Source organism: Prionailurus viverrinus, chromosome B4 (assembly GCF_022837055.1).
Source record: "Prionailurus viverrinus isolate Anna chromosome B4, UM_Priviv_1.0, whole genome shotgun sequence".
In the NCBI taxonomy this organism is placed as follows: Eukaryota; Metazoa; Chordata; class Mammalia; order Carnivora; family Felidae; genus Prionailurus; species Prionailurus viverrinus.
Genome location: NC_062567.1, coordinates 87,679,700 through 87,701,625, shown reverse-complemented (window position 1 = coordinate 87,701,625; position 21,926 = coordinate 87,679,700). Strand labels below are relative to the sequence as shown.

Sequence of the window (21,926 nt, the reverse complement as noted above, 5' to 3'; positions counted from 1 at the left end):
CGAGTTTCAGAATATCTAACAAAAACCTTTGAATTACATACAAAATTGTGTGTAGGTGCACATAAGTACTTTCTGGGAGAGAAGAGTCATAACTTTTATCAAAGAATCATGAAGATAGTTCATCTTTTCTTAACCATAAAAGGTTAAAAAATAAAACTGGAATAGAAGGCCAGCCTATGCAGTAGATGAACAGCACACTGATGATCTCAATTATTTTTTTTCAAGGTAAGTAAATATAATATTAGATGCCATTAATGAACTATTGCCAGCTCAAACTTGGACAGTAATTATTCTTACTTGTGGATGGTGCTTTGGTGCATATCTGTTGTAGTTCCTCTTTACAAATGGAAATTTTAAAGCACAGCAAACAACATTAATTTGCTCCAGAGAAAAGTGATCAAAAGAGCCGGAATTCCTAATTCTCATAATAAGCATAGTATGTACTTATTCCCTTCCTCAAAATTTTATCTACCACCAAAACCCCAACTGTTTGAGAGAAAAAAAAATAAAAACAAGTCTGGATAATATATATTGAATCTGTTACCCCTTTTTTGCTCTATGTTAAGCTACAATGTGTTTTATATCTCAGGTATCAACTGCATTGGATAAAATGCAATAAAGTGAGAAAAGAGAAAGGAAATTGTTTTCCATAATACATTCAAAAGCCAACCAAACTATAAACTTTACTTTTAATCTTCCCATGCAAAAGAGGCTCAAGTAAATTTGTATTCTCTGTTTTAGCTATCACTTCACCTACATGTAAACTTTCCAAATGTTTATCCATTCACTTAACAAATATTTATTAAGTGCCAGGCATTGTGCTAAGCTCTAGAGAGTTCTAGTTATACAGATGATATTCTATGGCTTGCAAACACCATTTGCAAAATATCTCTAAGGCTTGTAATTTCTACATTAGAATATTATGATATGGTATCTTTACGAGCTGCCCAAGAGCCATGTGGCTCTTCAATCCATGGTGACTGTAAAATACACCAATGAAGTCAAGTAACAACCACATATTATGTGTATGATGTTAAAGAAAAGTATGATTTATCACCGTAATTAGTACTATTTAGACAAATACTTTCACTTGGCTGGAAGCTACCATGCTATCTAGTCTAAGCTACAATTAGACTTAATTTTTATCAAGCACTGAAACTATGTATAAAACTGTGCTCCCTAATCCCTCCTCAGATAATGCTTCAGTCTTGATTTAGTGGTAAGGAATTCTAATGTTCAAATGTGGAAAAGATTTCTGTTCTCCCACCACAACATGGCAGATTTTTCTATAAATTCCTAGCCATTAATTAGTTTCCAGATTTGATTAAGCCAAAGCCAAAAATAAAAACAAGTAACAGTTAATAAAATCACAGAATCTCAGAACTGAATAGATGATCTAATTTGAATTCTTCACTTTAAAGATAAAGAGACTGAGATCTGAAGAGGTTTACAGTCATGTTCAAGGTCACACAAGTTAACGACAGGGCTGTGGTTAGAGTTTTCTGACTCCTATCCCAGTGCTCTGTTAATACAAAATGAAACTGTTATAGGAAATCAAGACAAAATTCTGAGAGAGAAAGAAATTACCTTTAATTACAAACATGAATGAACCATAACTCAGATGCACTTAATGAGCCCTAAATTAAAATTATGCTTTATTTAAAAATAAGAAGTAAAAGAAGTCAAAGCTGAAAAATGATAGATCACTCTTCTGGGATGTGGCCTTCCTACAGGTCAATCCAGTTATAATCAATTTTAAGAGCCTGTTCCAATTATTTTTTAGTTCTGGAATTATTTTGTATTGAATAATACCTGAAATTAGTAGGGTACTGGCTAAGGGAGCAGAAATCTTTTTGATTTACAGAGAATTTTGTTGTAATAGGTTTTGGCCAGGGAACAGTAAATTAAAGCAAGACTCCAGACTTTCACCTTAATTTCCCATATCTCCAGTATTGGCCTCTTCCCTCCGTACTTACACAAAGTAATAAGGACCAGAATGCCCACTTCAACTTCTCTTTTCAAAATATAAATAGTTGGTTTTATTGCTATTGAACTTTATTTCTTCAACATTTCTATATTTCTAACAGTAGAATTCTGTTAGAGAAGTGGATGGTAACAATTTTACTAATACTCAAGTCATAAAATATGTAAATGCTGGAAGACTGACTTTCATTAACACTGTAAAAAGTAAGTGGTGCTTGAATGGCTAAGGAATTATGGAATACTATTCTAGCCAATTCATCTAGCGAATTAAAATGGATTTGCAGGCCAGAAAAGCAAGAGACTGAGCTTCCATCAGTCCTGGGTAGTTAGAATAAAAGAAACATGTATACAGGACTTGAATTCCGGTTCAGCAGGATGCATTAAGTAAAATAAAGCTATAAAAACAGGTTGAGATGGTTATTTCTCAAACATTAAGTGCATTTGTGGTTCGTATTAAAGTGAAAATAGTTAAATGAAAGATAGGACATATTTAAATGTTCTTAAAAGTCTATTATACTAGGAAAATTCATGATAGATCGATAGATAATAGATAAGATAGATAGATAGATAGATAGATAGATAGATAGATAGACAGACACAGAGACCTACAGTGAACTTAGTTAACATTTATATATTGTGCTTACTGAATTCCAGCCATTGTCCTATGCACTTTTCACATCCTCATCTACTTCATCCCCTACAGCAACCTAATACTATTATTAACTCTCATATTACAAATGAGAAAGACCTGGTACACAGCCAGTTAAGCGGCACGGCCAGCCTTCAAACTCAGACTCCAGAATCTGTGTGTTTAAGCCCTGTGCAGTAATGGTTACCGCTCAAGAATTATCAGTTTTGTCGAATTTATTGTTGAATCATTTTGATACCAAAATTTAAAGACACTTATATCTCAATTAAACAATTCCATCACGAAATCCTTTAATTCCATGATTCTAATATCTCAAGGAATATATTATTAATTATTTATTAATTAATGAGGTGTTTCTGTAAATACTCAGCCTCCTCTGTGTATAGAAAACTCATGTTACAAGAACAATATTGGTGCTTTTCACACTTTGGGGTGTTATTCAGTGGGAAACCTGGTTATATATAAACTAAATAACTCTCATATATAATGCATAGTTAGGAAAAAGTTCCACATGGCACAGGGACTGCGTTAATTGCTGTTCTCCCTCAAGCTCATATACAATTCAGCAGGTAAACCCTGTCAGTTCTACAACCTGAATCTCTCTCGAGTCCCTCCCCCCTTCTTTCCAAACCTGAGGCTCTCAGCACTTTCTGAGTCCCCTCCAGCCTCAAACTCAAACTCCCCCAGTGTTTTCTGTGGTGGCGATGCAGGGGCATGGCTGGCTCGGGGAGGAAAAAGTACTGACAGAGTGATTGGGGCCCTCAATGCATGAAGCTTCATTAGCCTCTCAAGTCACCACAAATAGACATAAAATCTATTTAACAACAACAACAAAAACAACAGCCGTTTACTACTCAAATACAGCTTCAAAACAAAGGTCTTAGCCACCCTTCAAATCAGGTTGCCATCCCAGCCTTCTCAGAAACATCTGGAACCAGCATGGACTTTCCATCATACTAAATCCATAATCCTTATAAAATGCAAACTGAGTCATGTTATTTCACCTTCTTCCCCTTCTCCAGGATTTAAATTCTTTAAAACATCACCTAAGACATTTCATGATCTGGCTACCTTCCTTCCTCGCCTCGCGCTTGCGCTCCCCCACCCGAGCTGGCCATATTAAATAACCTGCCTCTCACTGGACGTACCTTGCTCCTTCGGGCGGGCCTTCGTGTCTTGCCCACGCTAGTCCCTACCGGAGAGCTGTCCTTCCCACTCATTGGCCACCTGGCTAACTGATGCTTATAGATTGAGATTTAGCTTAGAAACTATATCCTCCATGAAGCCCTCCTTTAAGCTTCAGAGACCTTCCCTCCTTTCCAAATGTTTTCCCCCCCACCAAAGAACGAGGACCACCCTTCTCTGAATTCCCCTAATGTCATTCAGCCCTATCACCACACAGTTCAACGGTCTTCACACAGCACCATTTCCACCCTGTGCTCATTAGAGAAATCAGCTTGATCTTCTGTATCATTATATCCTCACTGCCCCACACAATGCCCGGCACTCACAGTTAATATTCAGTGAATGTTTAATGAGCTGGAATTAAATTCTCTAGACAATATAGCAATAGAGATATGTATATTAATAGAAAATAGAAATAATGTTGATAATAATGTTCACACAAAATATCTGACCATTCTGACTTTCATAATAAAAGTAAAATATTAAGTTCATGCTATAGGCACATAAGGCAATTTTGGACTTTCATGCCTCACTTGTGTAACAAGCTGAAAATCACATTTTTTAAAAGTATAGTGAGTGGTTCTAAATTAAGAACCAGTTGACACGTGCATGCTATATATGTTCTGCTTATTTGGTCATTGTTAAGTACAACATCATTTCTTTTTGACTATAATAAATAAGTAACTGTATTATACTACGGTTGTTCATTTTCATTTTTCCGTTCCCAAAGTAATGGCCACATGTGAAATGAAAACCATTTTCATTATCCTTTAACAAGAGATGAATATCCTATTTGGGTGATTTGGGGCAGCTTCTTATGAAGACTGCCAGCCTCTCATGAACATTATGATTTTCAGATGTGTAGTGTGCATTAAAGAACAAGAAGATATCATGAAATATTAGTGACAATTATAGACTGAACAAGGAAACTGGACAATGTTTCCAAGGGTTATAAGGATTGTGGAAATGAGTGTTACTCCAAGTAGAGTGGTGATTTATAACCAATTTCCGTCTTCAAATTAGGGCCCAAGTGAAAGAAAACGGAATTTAGCAAAACGTTCTGGTGTATCATTTCCTGCAGCAGAAACACCCACCCAGACCAGTGCCCTCACTAGGTACAGGACAAGAATCAGCAACCTGAGGGAAGCCCACAGGCTCGCAGGGCTACTGGCTGGCTCTTTGTCACCAAATGCAGCAGGTTGAATGCAGACATCACTGTGATATCTTCACCAACAAAACGAGAGGCAAAGAACAGGGGCAAGAGCTGAGTAGGAAAAAAAAGAAAACAAAAACAAATTAAAACATCACAAATGTTAATTAACCACATTCATTGCACAATTGATGGTTACGGTTTTATCTGGAACTGAACACATGCACACAGTGGTAATAAATTTCAAATGCCTATTTTTCAAATGGTGAGCTTACTTGCAACCCAGGCTTATTTACATCTTATGAAAAAAACATACAAGATGTAAAAGTGTAATCTGTGAACACACTTTGCAAGAGGTCAGAAAAGAGACCAAGTTTAAAACAGTTGAAAAGAATCAGCATTTACTGAGTCCATACCATGTGAGAGGAACCGTCTGGGGCCTAATACACACACTGTATCATTTAATTCTTACAATAAACCTAGGAGGTAGGTTTTATCCCCCAGTACATATGTGAGGAAATCGAGGCTCAAAGGTCCAAGGGCACATAGCAAATAGCCAGTGGAAAAGGTACTAGAAAACCCTGTTTTATCTCACTGCAAAGCCACGCTCTTTCCTTTACACCATGTTGCCTCCTTCCAGCAATTATTTGTAAATCTCCCTCCCTGAAGAAGACTATAAAATATTGCAAGATGAAGAGAATCCTTTTGTTACAGTTTCTTTCTTAATCTTTTTTTTTTTAAATAGAGAGCCAAATACCCTACACACAACCAGGAGACTTCACTTTAGAACGTGTTAAGTTTGAACAAAGCATAGCAAATAGGAATTTCCATCGGACCTTATCATTTATAATTTCTAGGCCAATTCTGTGAGTAATATTCACAACCTAGCCTTAAAAAGGCTAAAACTATTTTATAAAGTTTTGGAAATGAATCTATGTGGAAGAATCTCAAAACTGTGTAAGTGTTAAACTTTAGAGAAAAGTTCAGCTGGTATTTTCCTTCAAGTTTTGTACGATCTTGCCACTGATAACTTCAAACGAAGCCTGGAAAATACTAGATTAATACTAACTTCTAATATTTTATTTTAAGTTGGCATCACAAGTGACCTTAACCACTAAATGTCCAAAAATGGACATAAAATGAAAGTCTTATTCATTTCCTGGCCCTCATCACCCCAGAATAAAAGTCTGTTCCTGGTCTCTTCTGACATCCTTGAAGAACAAACACATAATAAACAGTAATGTATTTTACCAAATCACTCTGGAGTATATCTGACAGAAATCTGCTTGTATTAACATACCTGAACTCTGACTTCTTCAAACTAAACTCGCTACAAACCTAAAACATTTTTGTGTTATGAACTGGAGACAAAAGGGAGGAAGAGGGAAGGTAAGTATCACAATGCACAGCCGAAAAGAACCATTAAACATAAATAAACATGTCATTTTCACGAGTGACTGCAGAACAGGGAAAAGAGCATTCCTTTGGAGCAGACTACTGACTAATAAAAGATCAAAGGTCTATACCTCACAACGCTATAAATAAAAACGTATTTTTTTTTCCATGTGACCTTCTCCGAGAGGAATAAAGTGTGCACGATGAATGTAATTACTTAGCGAAGCTGCTGCCTCATTGTGCTCCCACAGCTGACCATAAAACGTCTTCCTATCCTGTTTCATCAACTGCGGTACCAGGCGGCCTGCGCGCCTACCGATGGCCTCGGCCATCTGGCTTGTGTCAAAGCCAGCACACAGGAAGAAAGGGAGTGATGTCACTCTGCAGGTCAGGCAAAGAACAAAGATGCATTCTACAATTAAAAGCTGGGGGCCTCGAATACCGGGGGGCCCTCCAGCGTGATATGACTGTGTGATTTAACGTCCAGACTGGTGCATTTCTTTCTACCCAAAGAGCCAGGGCTCCATCTAGTGGCAAATTAGTTTTGCCCAGTTTTCTTTAAAAGCAAACCCCTGAAGTGTTACATTCGCACCAAGAAAGTAGAACAACTAAAATGATCAACTTTTAGAGCAGTCTAGTATTTTTGCACTGAAGAATGCAAAAAGCATATTCATCACAATGCTCTCCGTTTTAAAATCCTATGAAGCACACATCTCATAGGTGAGGATTTGATAGAACCCTTATATTTTTAAAGCTCTAACCCTAATTATAGCAGAAAAACCAGCTAATTTTGCAAACTGCATGTAAAGTGACATTACTTACACACTACTCTGAAAACATGTAGCTAAGATATAAGGTGAAAAACAGTTCTAAAGAACGGACACGTGCATCCAGATGCCTTGGTGAAATCCAACTCAATCTTCTACATCAACAGAACACAAGAATCACAGTCAATATGGCTCTAACGTGATGCCAAGAGCAACTCTAGGACAGAAAAAGAACTATCTTCAGGCTGAACTGATTTATGTTTTAATTAATGTTTTCCACTTACATTTGCAGTAAATGGAATTAAATATTTTGACAAAGTGATCTAAAATACAGAACACATTTGCACAAAAGATGGGCTAGCACAGCGGATGCGTGAGCTATGGGGTCAGATGACCTGGGTTTGAACCTGACCCTGCTCCTAACTAGCTGTGTTATCTGGGACAAATTGCTCACCCCCTCGGTGCCTCAGTTTCAACTCTAAAATAAATGAACTGACAAAAAGCACTTGGAACAACTTCTGGCACAGAGTATATGCTTGGCAAATGTTAGCTGTTATTATTATTGTTGTTTACATGCACAAATATTCACTGTATTTTAAAATTACATGAATTAGATATTTCTAACAGCCCATTTACACCCAATCCTACTTAGATATAGCAGGCCATTCTCCAAAGACAGAATCTTTTTTAGGCCAGAAAAACTTACTACTCTTTGATGCATTTCCACAGTAAATTATTACCCTAACAAAAATGGTAGGATCAAGATATCCTAAGGCTAACCGTTGATGAAACCCTTGGCGTGTGGCAGGCACTGCTCTAAGCACTTCAATTTACTGGCTCTTTTAACCCTTGTGGCCTTAAGAGATACATACGATCATTTTCCCATTGTTAGATGTAGAGGCATAGAGAGGTTAAGTAATTTGGCTAAAATCCTACATCCACTAAGGACTAGGGCACTTAAGTAATTGGACTGAAATGATTTAATAGATTTGAACACAGGCCATCTAGTTCCAGGGCCAGTGCTCTTAACCACACAATACAATTGACAATGAAAGCCTGAGGCTGTACCAACCCACTCTAAATACTTGATTCCATGTTTCCCTACTAGATAATGTGACTGACAATAAACATTCAATAAGGATTCAATTAATTCAAGAACATTATTTGAAGATTCTCTCCCTTGACACTGAGTGAAACAAGTAAGGACTTACGGAAGAAAAAAAGTCCAAGACGTTCTCAGATTTCTAGATTTGCTCTTTCTGTCCACCAGGTGCAACTTCCCTTTCTCTTTCACTTTAATTATTTTTTCTCCAAACCCCTTGGATACACCTTCAGGATATCTCCTAAAGATGTCTAGAATTGACTCCCCTTGAATCTACCAAAGCTTCAATATGTTGATAATATAGTACTTTTGAGGGCCAAGAAACTCAATAGCTACACCTCCCCACACGCCCGGGAAAAAAAACAAGTTTCCCTTTGGCAGCTTTCTTCCCTTTACACTCCCTGAGCTGCCTGGGTGAGGGCCCTAGCCAGAAACAACCCTGGTCCAAAAAGAGGCAAAAGAAGCACATGCATCTGAGGAGTGACAATCTTTGGGGAAAGAATTGACATTAAACACCCTGAAGAAATTAGCACTGAGCAAAAATCTAATTCTCCAAGTTTATTCTCAACTTCCTCACTTTGGTATTGCCTCTGATTCAAATAATTGCCTAGCAGAATAACATTTATAAGTAATCAACATGTTGTGTTTTTAATGCCAGACACACGCCCTATGCATCTTTCTAATTTCCCAGAATATCTAGCACATCATTTTGAAAATATCTGGTGTTTAAAAACACTGGTTGAACAACATCTAACGCAGTATCACACCATGCATTAAGAATAGAATCAGATTACATGATAGTCCATAACTTTCTGATTAAAACTTTTTGTTGATTCCCCAATGCGTATTTCAGGGTTTCCCAAACCATGTTCTGAGAAACAGGAGATACCCTTCCAAACAAGTCTGTAGTCAAATAGTTGTGGAAATGCTATCCAATATAAAGAATCCAAGAGGTTTCACAGTAAATACCTGATTAACTGTCTCAACTGGTGCCTCTCAAATCGTTTTGACCATACAAAACCCTTTCTTTCCTATCACCACCCCACAAAACACATTCTGGTAAATCTTTTGGGTGAAGTCCAAATTTGTAAACAAAGCATCTGAAGTTCCACATCTATCTGTCACCTAACTCTTGAGACTTTTCTTTTACCATACCTCTGCATCCCACCCTGCCCCATGCTCCTGCCACACCGGGATACTCATTATTTCCCCCAAGTAAGTTCACTGTTTCCCACTTTTACCTTCACGTCCTTCTTCATTCCATATCCTTACTCTCCTTGTCACCATTCCTAACCTCTCCCATCTGGCCTCCACTGAGGGGCCAATACGCTATCACATCCCCTAAAACAATTTTCAGGGCACTAATTGCTTGTCTCTGTCTCCCTCTTCTGGATTATAGAGTTCCTAAGCATAGTGATGGTATCTTTCTTATCTTGGTATCCCAGTATCCGGCACCCAATAGCCACTCATGTACTGAGTGACAGAATGACTCCATGAATGACTGACTCCATGGATCATCATTTCCCACCTTGCTATTTATCTCTGCTGTCTCAACTGCTAATAGTGCTTAAAGGTGAGAATTTGAATTAAAACCACAAAGAGGTGAGAAGTTGAAAACACAATCTGACTTGAGAGCCAAAGATAATTCGAATGCCCTACTTTGGTCAAAAATTTTTACTTCTTCCCCATCTTTTTTTCCCCCCAGAACTCTGCCATCCAAAAATTTGACTAAAATTAGTTTTTTTGGTTTTTTGGTTTGGGTTTATTTTTGTTTCCTTTTACTTTTTTCCTTGCAGTTGAACAATAAACTGCCAAAGAGAGATGGTATAAACGGAATCCAGAGAACTCACGAAGTTGATAATTAGCCCCAGAATAAATGAGCTGATTGTCCTAGTGGATTTAAAATGTCAAACCTAAAGGTCAAATCTCTTTCCAATAAATACCAAAAGAATGTCTACATCAGTGGTTTTCCACAGGCTGGTAAAATATCCCCCGAAAACTGCTGGGGTCAACAAAGAGCAGACAAATTTGAATTTCGTCAAATAAAAATAAAATAAAAACAAAAGCCCAAACCCTAATCTCACCACCAAGACTAGAAAAAGAAATATTCTGAGTAGAATATAGTTAGTTTTGTGGGAAAATTTTTTCATTGTTGCTGCCTTTGTTCCATTATGAAAAGAAGAAACATCATGGGCCACCAGTTGAGAACCACTAATCTAAATGTCTACCATAAAGTTCTATAAAAATATTGTTGTTCTTATTAGCACAGTGCCTAGCACAGTTTATGTTCAGCTAATGTTTGTTGAATGAAGTGTTCAATTACGTCATTTACTTCTTGCAGTCAATAGGCCATTAGCTAGAACTGGACATCCCTTTTGTTAAGCAAAGATCTGTTTGCACTTTTTACAAGAAACAGCCAGAACCCTGGCTATTCAGAATCCTAAATCAATCTTCCAAACCATTTAGAGATAACACTTTGAAGATAAGGAATTTTTTTTTAATTTATTTAATTATTTATTACCATTATTTTTAAATCCAAGTTAGTTAACATATAGTGTAATAATGGTTTCAGGAGTAGGATTTAGTGATTGATCACTTACATATAATACCCAGTGCTCATCCCAACAAGTGCCCTCCTTTTTTTTTTTAATGTTTGTTTATTCTTGACAGAGAGAGACAGAGAGAGAGAGAGAGAGAGAGAGAGAGAGAGAGAGAAAGAGAGAGAGAGAATGAGTGGGGGAGGGGCAGAGAGAGAGAGTGGAAGAGAGGATCTGAAGCAGGCTCTGTGCTGACTGGCAGAGAGCCCGATGCAGGGCTCACATTTATGAACCGGGAGACCATGACCTGAGCTGAAGCTAGACGCTTAACTGACTGAGCCACCCAGGCACCCCCCAACAAGTGCCCTCCTTAGTACCCATCACCCATTTAATCCATCCCCTCACCCAACACCTCTCCAGCAGCCTTCAGTTTGTTCTCTAAGAGTCTCTTATGGTTTGCCTCCCTGTTTTTATCTTATTTTTCCTTCCCTTCCCCTATGTTCATCTGTGAAATAAGTCAGTCAGAGAAAGACAAATATCATGACTTCACTCATATGTGGAATTTAAAAAACAAATATGATAAGGAATTTTAAAAAGTTACTCAGTTCATCTATATACATTCCTGGGGAAAACAATGTGCTAAGAGCTGATGAATATGCAAAGATGTAAGATATAGTCTGTGCTACCAACAAATACACTAACCTAGATGGAAACATAAGACATGCACTAAATGCCTTCCTTAGTAGAGGTGGAAATAAAGTACATGGAATTATAGACAAAGGAATATTGCTTCTAACTTCGAAGGAGGGAGTGGCAGAGAACCAGGGGTGTTGAGAACCAAAGAAAAGCTACATAAAGAGCTTTTTTTTTTTCCCCCTTAAATATCTCTGGGGTTAGTAATTTTTTTAATTTTTGATCTCAGGATCTCTTTACACTCCTAAAAACTATCAAGGACTCAGGACGTCTTTTGTTTATATGGTCATACCTATCAATACTTAGCATATTGAAAATTAAAATGAGTAATTTCAAAAATATTTGCGTATTCAATTAAAAAAATAAATATTTTAAATGACATTTTTAGTGAAAAATAACTGCATTATCCAAAACATGAGTTTTTTATTTTTGCAAATCTTTTCTATCTGGCTTAACAAAAAAAAACACTGGATTTTCATGTGTCCTGTGTTCAATCTGTTGTGATATGTTGTTTTGGCTAAACTATGCATATATGAATATCTTGCCTCACCCAGGTAAGTTCTTGGAAAGGGAGGAATATTTTAATAACTTTTTCAGAGAACTATAGGTATTCTTCTTTGATGTTATACCAAAACTCAACGAAATGATCATCTGAAACTATTATCAATAAACTTTTCATACAATTACATTAAACTCAATGGTCTATCTTGCATTTTGAATGGATCGTCTTACTTTGCCTGATTTTGTAACATCATGCAATGTTCATTTGGGTTATGCAGATCTTTCCTAAGTTGACACATTTCATTGTCAATATCAAAAATTATATTCATTAATATCACTGCTGATTTCATCAGAAAAGTCTTTAAACACTGAGAAGCTGTCAAACAAGCTCATGGTGGCAGGCACAAGTTTTCCAAACTTTTATTTTTTACCTTGAAAGCTCGAATTTACCATTACCAACAATGCTGTCGGCTGTTTTCCTTAAAGTGGCAGCAGCACTTCATTCACTAAGAAAATGCATGCCAAACCCAAGTCGAAATAAGCAATTTGTCTGTTGGTCATTCTGTCAAGCAAAATGGCGTTCCAAACAATTGCACAAGTGCTTTGCCCGGAGACAACCATTGTTCTTTGGTGTGCAGAAACACTTTATAAAATGTACTTCCCATTACTTCACACAGAATATTACAAAGATATGTAATCAAGGCCAAGATTTAATAAAATTAATATAAAGTTTACTACCTCATCAAGGACCTTCTTATGTGAAAATGGCTTTTTCCTCGCACGGGTATGTTAATAAAGCATAAAATGATTACTAATAAAGTTTGTTGCCACAAAACCTTGATTCATACTAAGATACCAGCAGTGTTATCCGCTTTGGCTTTTCCAACATCAGTGCAAATGTCAGCACAATGAAAACAGGAAATAATATCTTGGTACTAGTAGGAAAATAGTTTTCACTTCATGAATCCCTTGAAAGGGTCTAAGAGACTCTAAGGGTCCTCAGCCCACACTTCAAGAACTGCTAGTCTGGCATATTGCTTGGCACATAGCCAGCACAATGAATCTTCAATAAATATTTGTGGAATAAATGAACAATGAACAGAGAAATACATGTATAATTTATCCCATGATGTTTAAGAAACAACAAGTGGTTAGAAAATAATATCAGTAGTCCATTTAGACTTCTCACTACTTCTAGAGGTAACTAGTACATTTCCTATTTCATATAGTCTGTGGACAAATGCGAAATGTTAAACTGTTTTATCAAAATGAAGAGGGTAATCATGACAGGTTTCTGAAAGTAACAATCAGAATGTTACAACCCAGTTTTCTCAGCACCAATCTTTGAAATTCACAAAATCATGTGTACTGATAAAGGAGAAGAAAACAAATTCTGAATTAGTGTTATAGCTACAAAAGGGGAATTAACTTGTTGATAAATTCACTCAACATTTCTGAACCTATATCATACACATGGTACTATTAATCCATGTAATGCCTACCAATAAAAACCTGCAAGTAGAATAACCAAAGAATTAGACCTTTTGGAAATGCTTGACAATAACAGAAATGTATCATTACATAGGTTTAGAACTAGAAAAAAATCTTAGAGAACACCTAACACATCAGTTTTTGAACATGAACTCACCACCCACCACGGGTAAAATATGAGTTATGAAGTGCTTCACAAGTAATTTGTTAAAAATTTACTTACTTAAAAGTTTAATGTGAGACAGAGCAGGAGTGGGGGAAGGAGCAGAGACAGAGGGAGACACAGAATCCAAAGCAGGCTCCAGGATCTGAGCTGTCAGCAGAGAACCGGACATGGGGCTCAAACTCATGAACCATGAGATCACGACCAGAGTTGAAGTCAGAGGCTTAACCCGACTGAGCCACCCAGGCACCTCAAAATTAACTTTAATGTCAAAGTTTGAGAATGAGATTTTTAAGAAAAGTAGGATGTATTTAGAGTTATCTCTTTAACAACGTCACCCTCATTTTACTAGTTTTCTGACATGTTTTCTTGAGTGGGAGAGAGAAGAGTGGAGTTAGAACTCGAACCAGGAATGTGCGGCCTAGACCATCTGTTCCTCGAGTCTATAATCACAATCTGCCGTATGACTGTGTGACTATGCTGCTCACAAAGTATCAGCCATCATGTGTATCTCAGTGGGAAAAGAAAATGGGAGAAACAATGAACTGATCCAAATCTCTTATTCTGTAAACAGCAAAACAGAGATAAAGAGACTTATCAAAGGTCAGACGGCCAGCTGGAGACACCGTTAAGCTAAAATCCCTCTTGTCTACATTCTGCAGCATCTACATTTTATTATTCAGTTCACATAAAAAGTAAGAAAAGGACATAAAGAAGTGTACCTAATATTGGCAATGCAAAGGTTACACTGTGTCCATGAGGGTACATCAATGGTATAATTAAAACAGAAATATGGACAAAAGCCCACCTTCTGATGTCAATTATAACTTTACTGAACGCTATTTTTTTCAGGATTCCTGTTTTGAAAAGCATCTAGTCAAATACAGGGATTTATTCATTCTCACAGTAACATTTTATGACTTCTATCTCCAATATAAAACATAAATCTTTTTATTCTAAAATGTACACTGATTTCATAGCTCATAGCATCTACATTATATATGTTCCATCTAAAAAGTATTTCTTAATATTTAAAAAGTGCCAATGAGAAAGCAAAACCCGCATCAATCATTTTTGATTACTACAAAAAATGCCTTCAGAATTTTTCAGTATGACTGTTTCATTTTGTTGTGTTTACATAGTACAGTTTCCTTTTGCTTTTCTGTTACTAGAGTTCAAATTCAAACTTTCTCACTGACGAGTTAGGTTTCATTTGGCAAGTTTCGTTCTGAGCTTTGAGAATCTTATCTGTAAACACGGAATTTATAAAAGCTTCCTTGCAAGACTGCTACTAGAGGAGCACCTGGCACAGAGACACCTCTCAATTAAGACTACTAGTCCAGGGGCGCCTGGGTGGCACAGTCGGTTAAGCGTCCGACTTCAGCCAGGTCACGATCTCGCGGTCCGGGAGTTCGAGCCTCGCGTCAGGCTCTGGGCTGATGGCTCAGAGCCTGGAGCCTGTTTCCGATTCTGTGTCTCCTCTCTCTCTGCCCCTCCCCCATTCATGCTCTGTCTCTCTCTGTCCTGTCCCAAAAATAAATAAACGTTGAAAAAAAAAAAAAAAAGACTACTAGTCCTTCCTTAAGTAACATTCTCTATTGATTATTCGTTAATACCACCCCCCCCCCATGGAATTTGCAGAACTGAATGTCAATGCCTCTTCGTGACATCTTATACAGTTGATTTTCCTTATTGAAACGTTCTTCACTTGTTCTTTCTTTTTTAATTTTTCTAAGTTTATTAATTTTGAGAGAGAATGTGAAGGCAGGAGCAAACAGAGAGAGAGAGAGAGAGAGAGAGAGAGAGAGATTCCCAGGCAGGCTCTGCACTGTCAGTGCAGAGCCCAATGCAGGGCTCAACCTCACCAACCATGAGATCATGGCCTGAGCTGAAGTCAGATGCTTAACCCAGGCGACCCTTCGCTTGACTTTTCTATGACACTACACAGTATCATTTTCTTCTTCCCTTTCCAGAAATCACTTCTCTATCTCTTGTTGTATTTCCTTCTGATTTCCAAACTGTGGTTATGTTTCAAAGCTACCTGTTCAGTGCCCTGTGTATTTCTATTTAATCTCTTTCTTGCACATCTCACCTACTCTTACGACTTCAACCATGTGAAGATGTAGCTCCAAAACTGAATCAAGCTCTAATGCTGCATCTCTAATATCTCTTAGATAATAGCACCAGCTTGCATCTGTGCACTGTGTTCTAATTTACAAGACAATTTCATATAAATGGTGATACAGTCTTATATAGCTTACAAGAAAGAATCTTTAGTCACACTTTATAATATCATTCAAATATTTTGCACCCATACATCTTACTTGATATTACTATTAATGATAATCATTTCTGAGCACCTGCACTAGGTCATTTTGTATGTAGGTATGTATCATTTAATCCTCTTATCAACCCTCAGGCAGGCATTCCTATATGTTGTAGTCATTGGTGCTATTTGCCGAGCATTTCTGACTCTCCATTTTCCAGGCAAATTAAGAATGCACTTCCTGACCCCCTGTGATCGAGTGAGACCATGTCATTAGTTCTGGGCAATAAGTTGTGAACATAAATGATAATGTATGTCACCTCTGAGACACAGCACTTAATTGTTGCTCTGAGACTCTCCAGAACTTTCTTTGCCTCTCCAAAAGTGACCAGTAATTTCTATTAATTAGATAGTGGCTGCTCCATTAACGATGATCCTAGAGTCCCCCCACTGACAATGAATGTGCAATACAAGCACGAAATAAACCTTCAGTGTTTTAAGCCACTGGGATTTGAGGATTATACATTCCAGCAGAATCTCTGGTTCAGAGAATAATTTGCTTGAGGTCATAAGGCCAGTAAATGATGCAGCCAGAATTTGAACTGTGGTCTCTATTAATCTCTTCTACCACATGAAAAATTCTTCAAGGGCAGTGACTCTTGTGCTCCAGATTATGTCCTTGTTTGGGAAAATAACTGGGTCTGGAATGATTAGAAGTCCAATACGAAAGACAACGAGACCACCTTGAAAAGCCCAGAATCTCCCTCATTAGTCAGCCCTTCTATTCCTAAATACCCCAAAGAGAGTCTTACCTTGGTCAGAAAACACAGCTCTTCTCTCATACTCAGATATTAAAGGAGAGACCTACTTCACCTTGGATCACCTGAAGATAACAAACCAGTCTCAGTCCTTCAAGACAAAAGTTTTCACCCAGCTGCAAAACTGAGTAGTTCCTGGTCACAATAAAATTCCTGAATACAATGAACCTAATTCCTGAAGTGACTGAAAGAAAGCTCCCTGAGCACTAACCATATTCCTTTGGTGCTGCTTCTCTTATGGAATAAACAAGTCAGTGCCTAGATGCAGACCTTAGAAATACAGTGCCCTGATTTTAATCAATGTATCAAAAAAGAAAAAGAAAAAACAATCCATTTGCCATGACTTATATCCTTTCCAGTGGCCCAGAGATCATGACCCTGAACCTAAGAAGAAGGAACTATGGCAACAGCTCATTTTTTTTACCTGAAAGTAAATAAGTATGGAAGTAACAATATGAGCTTTTAGAGACCAGCTACACACAGAGATTTGGCTGCAGTTTCAGAAGAGAAGGCAAACATTAGTAACATCACGTTTTAAAACAAAAAGAACATTTATATTGTGGACAAAATGTACAGAAGACCAGAAAGAAAGGTAGAGGATGGGGTAAGAATATCAGGACTTCATAAAGTAACACCAAGAGATACTAACTAGACCAGAAAATGCTAATTGACTCTTAGAATCCACTCTTCCTTCTTTGTGTTAGTAATAGAACCCTCTGCAATTTTTTAAAAAAAATTTTTTTAACGTTTATTTATTTTTGGGACAGAGAGAGACAGAGCATGAATGGGGGAGGGGCAGAGAGAGAGGGAGACACAGAATCGGAAGCAGGCTCCAGGCTCTGAGCCATCAGCCCAGAGCCCGACGCGGGGCTCGAACTCACAAACCGAGAGATCGTGACCTGAGCTGAAGTCGGACGCTTAACCGACTGAGCCACCCAGGCGCCCCAGAACCCTCTGCAATTTTAGCTGAACATACTGCTACCTTTCTCAGCCTCCCTTGCTGAGACCATGATATTAAGTTTTGGCTGATGGAAAATAATTCGAAAGATCGCGTCACCTCCTTTACAAAGTCACTTACTTCAGCCGTCCTCTTCTTTGGGAAATGGCAACGACTGTAGCAGCATGCCTGGACCGTGCCATGGAAGCTACTTGAATGGGAAGGCAAGCCACCTGTGGGCTATTACCTACCCTGGGCTACTGTGGGAGAAAAAAGAAACTTTTGCTCACGTAAGTCACTCTCCTTGGAATCTTTGTCACAACTGCTTGGCATGTAGCCTACCAACAGCTGATGAACAAATATTTATTGTTACAAAAGTGAATAGTAAGGGAATTTCAAAGTCAACAGCGGTAGACAGATTGGAGAAGAGAGAGCAGATAGATCCTTCTTTTTCATGACTGGATATCACACAAAACAGATGAATCAAGAAGCAGTGCTATAACTGTATTGACTAAAATTAGGGAACTACAAGAACGATTTAAAAACATTACTCCAGAAGAATGACACAGAGATGGAGACGGGGGTGGAGTTGGAGATGGTTCCCATGTACCAAGAACCATGCGCAGGTTTTTCATAAAAATAAAGCTTATACGTGCAAAAAAGATGGAATGCCTTAACGGACCATTTCACCTAAAGAAAGAGTTGCTAATGTAGGCTGACTAAATCCTACGCCTGGGACTATAAACTACAGTATCTACATCTATCACTAAAAGAGTATTTTTAATGGTTGAATATAAGCCCTAAACATATGTGTCCTTAAATCATGTCTCAAATATTTTAAGTTAGAACTCTGCCACCATTCCAGGAAAACAGAAAGTTTTAGCACCGGAAACTGCAAATAAATATTTGCTCTTGTACCAGAATTTTAGCATTCCTCCCCTCCAAGTTTATGTTCTGCTGCAGAACGTAAGAAAATTATATAATGAAATTCTCATGATGGTACGTGTTGTGGCTTGAATCTGATAGCGCAGATAAAGGAGAAGTTTTATGAAAATGGACTCCTATCACACTGAAAGATAAAGCTTCACGGCCTCTATCAACTACCCTTTGATCCCAAGTTGGACTTAGGAGAGAGGAGAAGACATGAATGAAATCATAGAGCGAAAGATATATAATATTTTACAAAATGTCTTTCTACTTTGTCCCACAGTAGTTTTCTTTACTAATTTTAGGTGGTCAAATCATGTTTTTAAAAGTATTTGGGGGGCGCCTGGGTGGCTCGGTCGGTTAAGCGTCCGACTTCGGGACTTCGGCTCAGGTCATGATCTCACGGTCCATGAGTTCGAGCCCCGCGTCGGGCTCTGTGCTGACCGCTCAGAGCCTGCAGCCTGTTTCAGATTCTGTGTCTCCCTCTGTCTCTGCCCCTCCCCTGTTCATGCTCTGTCTCTCTCTGTCCCAAAAATAAATAAACGTTGAAAAAAAAATTAAAAAAAAAAAAAAAGAATTTGGGTTTTCCATATGCATCTCAAACTATTCATTTGTTTGTTTCTTTACCAACTTATTATTGGTAAACTCAATTTGTTTCTTTCTGTACTAATTTGTTATTCTTTCTGTATTCCTGATCCTGTTAAAAACTACTTCCATCCACCCAGTCACTAAACTCCAAATCTGAGAGTCATCCTCATTTTTTTTCATTTTAACCATTCATATCTAATTGACACTAAGTGCTGTCAAATTTATTTCCAAGATACTGCTCAAATACATCCTTTTCTTCTCATCTTTCATCTAGAATGCAGTAATGGCCCCTTATGGTCTTCCTGCCTCTAACCTGAGTCCCCTCACATCTACCCTCCCTACTGCTGCAAAAGTGCTGTGTACTAGTTCTGACCATGTCAATAGCCCCGCTTCAAGTGCTTCCAAGCTCACTAGCACCTACAAGGGAAAATTCAGCCAATCTGGCCAGGCATTCAAGACCTATCAGCTTCACTTCTTTTCCTGCCTGTATAACTTCTGCCCTCAACACTCCCTGGTACATGATAGGCTCCATGAACTCTCTTGTCCTTTACTTTGACTCTAGTACCTTACACAGTGCCTAACCCCTAGTAGGCATTCAATAAGTATTTTTTGGTAAATAAATACTCTGTTCTGATGGTGGCCAACTATTTATCCTACCCTCGCCACACCACCCACAGACTCATAAAAGGAATGAACTCTTCATTTTTAGCCTTCAAGACCAGTTTAGACATCATTTCCTCCAGGAAACCTTCCCTTATGGTGGTTCCACACACTCCTCTCCCTATCCCTTCCATCAGAAAGGAATCAACTCTTCTTCATAGTAGTTCTTACTTCAGTGCCTCTATTATTATAACTACTTCTGCACGTTAGAGTTTCAGGTTTATATATATGCCTCTCCTACAACCTCCTTGAGAATAGTCAGTGGTATTTGCCACTGTAAAATAAAGGCTCTATAAATGTTTTCATGGAACCAAACTCAAATGTCACTTCCTCTGTCTTCCCTCATCTCTGTGCATAACATCCCAGTTCCCGTAAGACTAGAGTCCTATGCTGTATCTGGTCAATGTGGTATACAGGAAAGAGGCAGAGCTGGGTTCAAATTCTGACTCCATCACTTAGCCCACGTGATAAATCTTGAGCAAATTAGTTACTTTCTCTGATCCTCAGTTTCCTTACTTACAATATGTAGATCATAACACTTACTTCATTAGGTTTTGGAAGGATTAAATGAGATAATATTTTTGAAAGCAATTAGCAGACTGCTCAATGAATTTTGCTCCCCTTACTGAAAAGAAAAAAAGTAAGAGCTATCGTGTAGAGACAGAAATAGAACATGAAAGAGTGTGTATGTATGTGTGATGTGTGTGCATGTGCATATATGTGCATATATGGCAGCGTTTAATTAGCTTAGTTTTGGACCAGGTTAAGAATGAGGTGCTTGTCTAACAGACAACTAAGATTAATTTGAGATTAGTTTTTCTATTACAGCAATATGTTTCAGTGATTGCCAAAAAAAAAAAAATCATATCTTTGACAAAAAAATTTCAAGTTTTGCAATCAACTGTTTCAGTCGTTCACACACAGTGATCTAACTTTATGCATGAGTGAGAGCAATGTACTAATAAAACAGAAATCTGACAAAGTAAACTTTTGGTCAACTCTAATTTCAACATTTCAGTAAGAGTTAGAAAATACTGTTGCAATGCACCTAAAAACTGTCAATGTCACTCACAAAGATAAAACTGTTCTAGAACTTATAATGAATTTTGCATCACGACTCAGAATTAGAGGTACTGAATTTCCAGTACTAACCTTGTGACTGATACTAATTTGTCACTTGAATGCCAGTAAATTCTATTATTCTTAGGCTCTTCTTCCAAACAGATGCTAGCAACTTTTTATATTTCATAATTACACTATTATTTACATTCGGGTTATTCTATAAGCATTTCAAAGCCTCCTAATTGTGCTTTATTGGATTCCTCTTATCAATTAAATGTTGTTTTGCAAATAAAGGGCTTACCTGTTATATAACACTCAGTAATTCCTTCAGATAACAAGAGAGCTCAGGAAACATGCATGCATATATTCTGCATGCAGGGGAAAAAAAGGCCTCAAGGATGAACTCTAGCCAAATGATACAATGATCATAATATCCTTAAGAATGGTAAAACTGAGGTAGAAAATGTATGATGGTAATCACTAAAGGCAGTAGATGTTATATAATTAAGTGAAATATGTTCTCTCCTTAAAAGAGAGAACATATAAAAATAACACTTCTACAATAACCATGTGGATCTATAGCCCCACTTTCGTTAACAAAAGCAGAGCAGAGCAGAGAAGAGACAAATGCTATTTATTGTATTCTGGTTTTTTTTTTTCAAATTTGGTATTTAAATTAGTTTAGGCTCAATGATGTTTCTAAACACTTTTTCAAGGTCATAGAAGTTAAAATATGTCAACCTTTCAAATCCCTATGAAATACAAAAGCAAATAAAACACAGAAACCATATGGCAAAATACTGAAAACTAAGAGGAAAAGATCATAAAAAGAGTATAAAACAACAGGACAAGGAATGCCATCACAGATGTCCATGATAACATAAAATATAAAGGATTTAAATGCACCTACTAAAAAAATGATTCTCATATAGAGTTACAAAACAAAGAAATGACAGGGAGGGAATTTTTAAAAAGCAGAGATAAAGAGAGCCTGCACACTTGCATACACGTGCACACCACACACACAAAGGCGGCAATACAAGTAAGTATCT

At 37.6% G+C, this 21,926-nt stretch overlaps 1 protein-coding gene across 4 annotated transcripts in view; it reads right to left on the bottom strand.

The window, feature by feature from the left end:
* Nucleotides 1–21,926, bottom strand: part of MSRB3 (methionine sulfoxide reductase B3) — a 174,567-nt gene that overhangs the window by 139,001 nt on the left and 13,640 nt on the right. For 3 of the 4 annotated variants that reach the window (XM_047866397.1, XM_047866396.1, XM_047866399.1), the window contains exon 2: nucleotides 4,955–5,081. The exons of the other annotated variant lie outside the window; for it this stretch is intronic. In XM_047866397.1, the coding sequence (XP_047722353.1) occupies nucleotides 4,955–5,030 (76 nt within the window). In that variant the 5' untranslated portion in view covers nucleotides 5,031–5,081. The remainder of the gene's footprint in view (nucleotides 1–4,954; nucleotides 5,082–21,926) is intronic. 4 annotated transcript variants of the gene reach the window in all.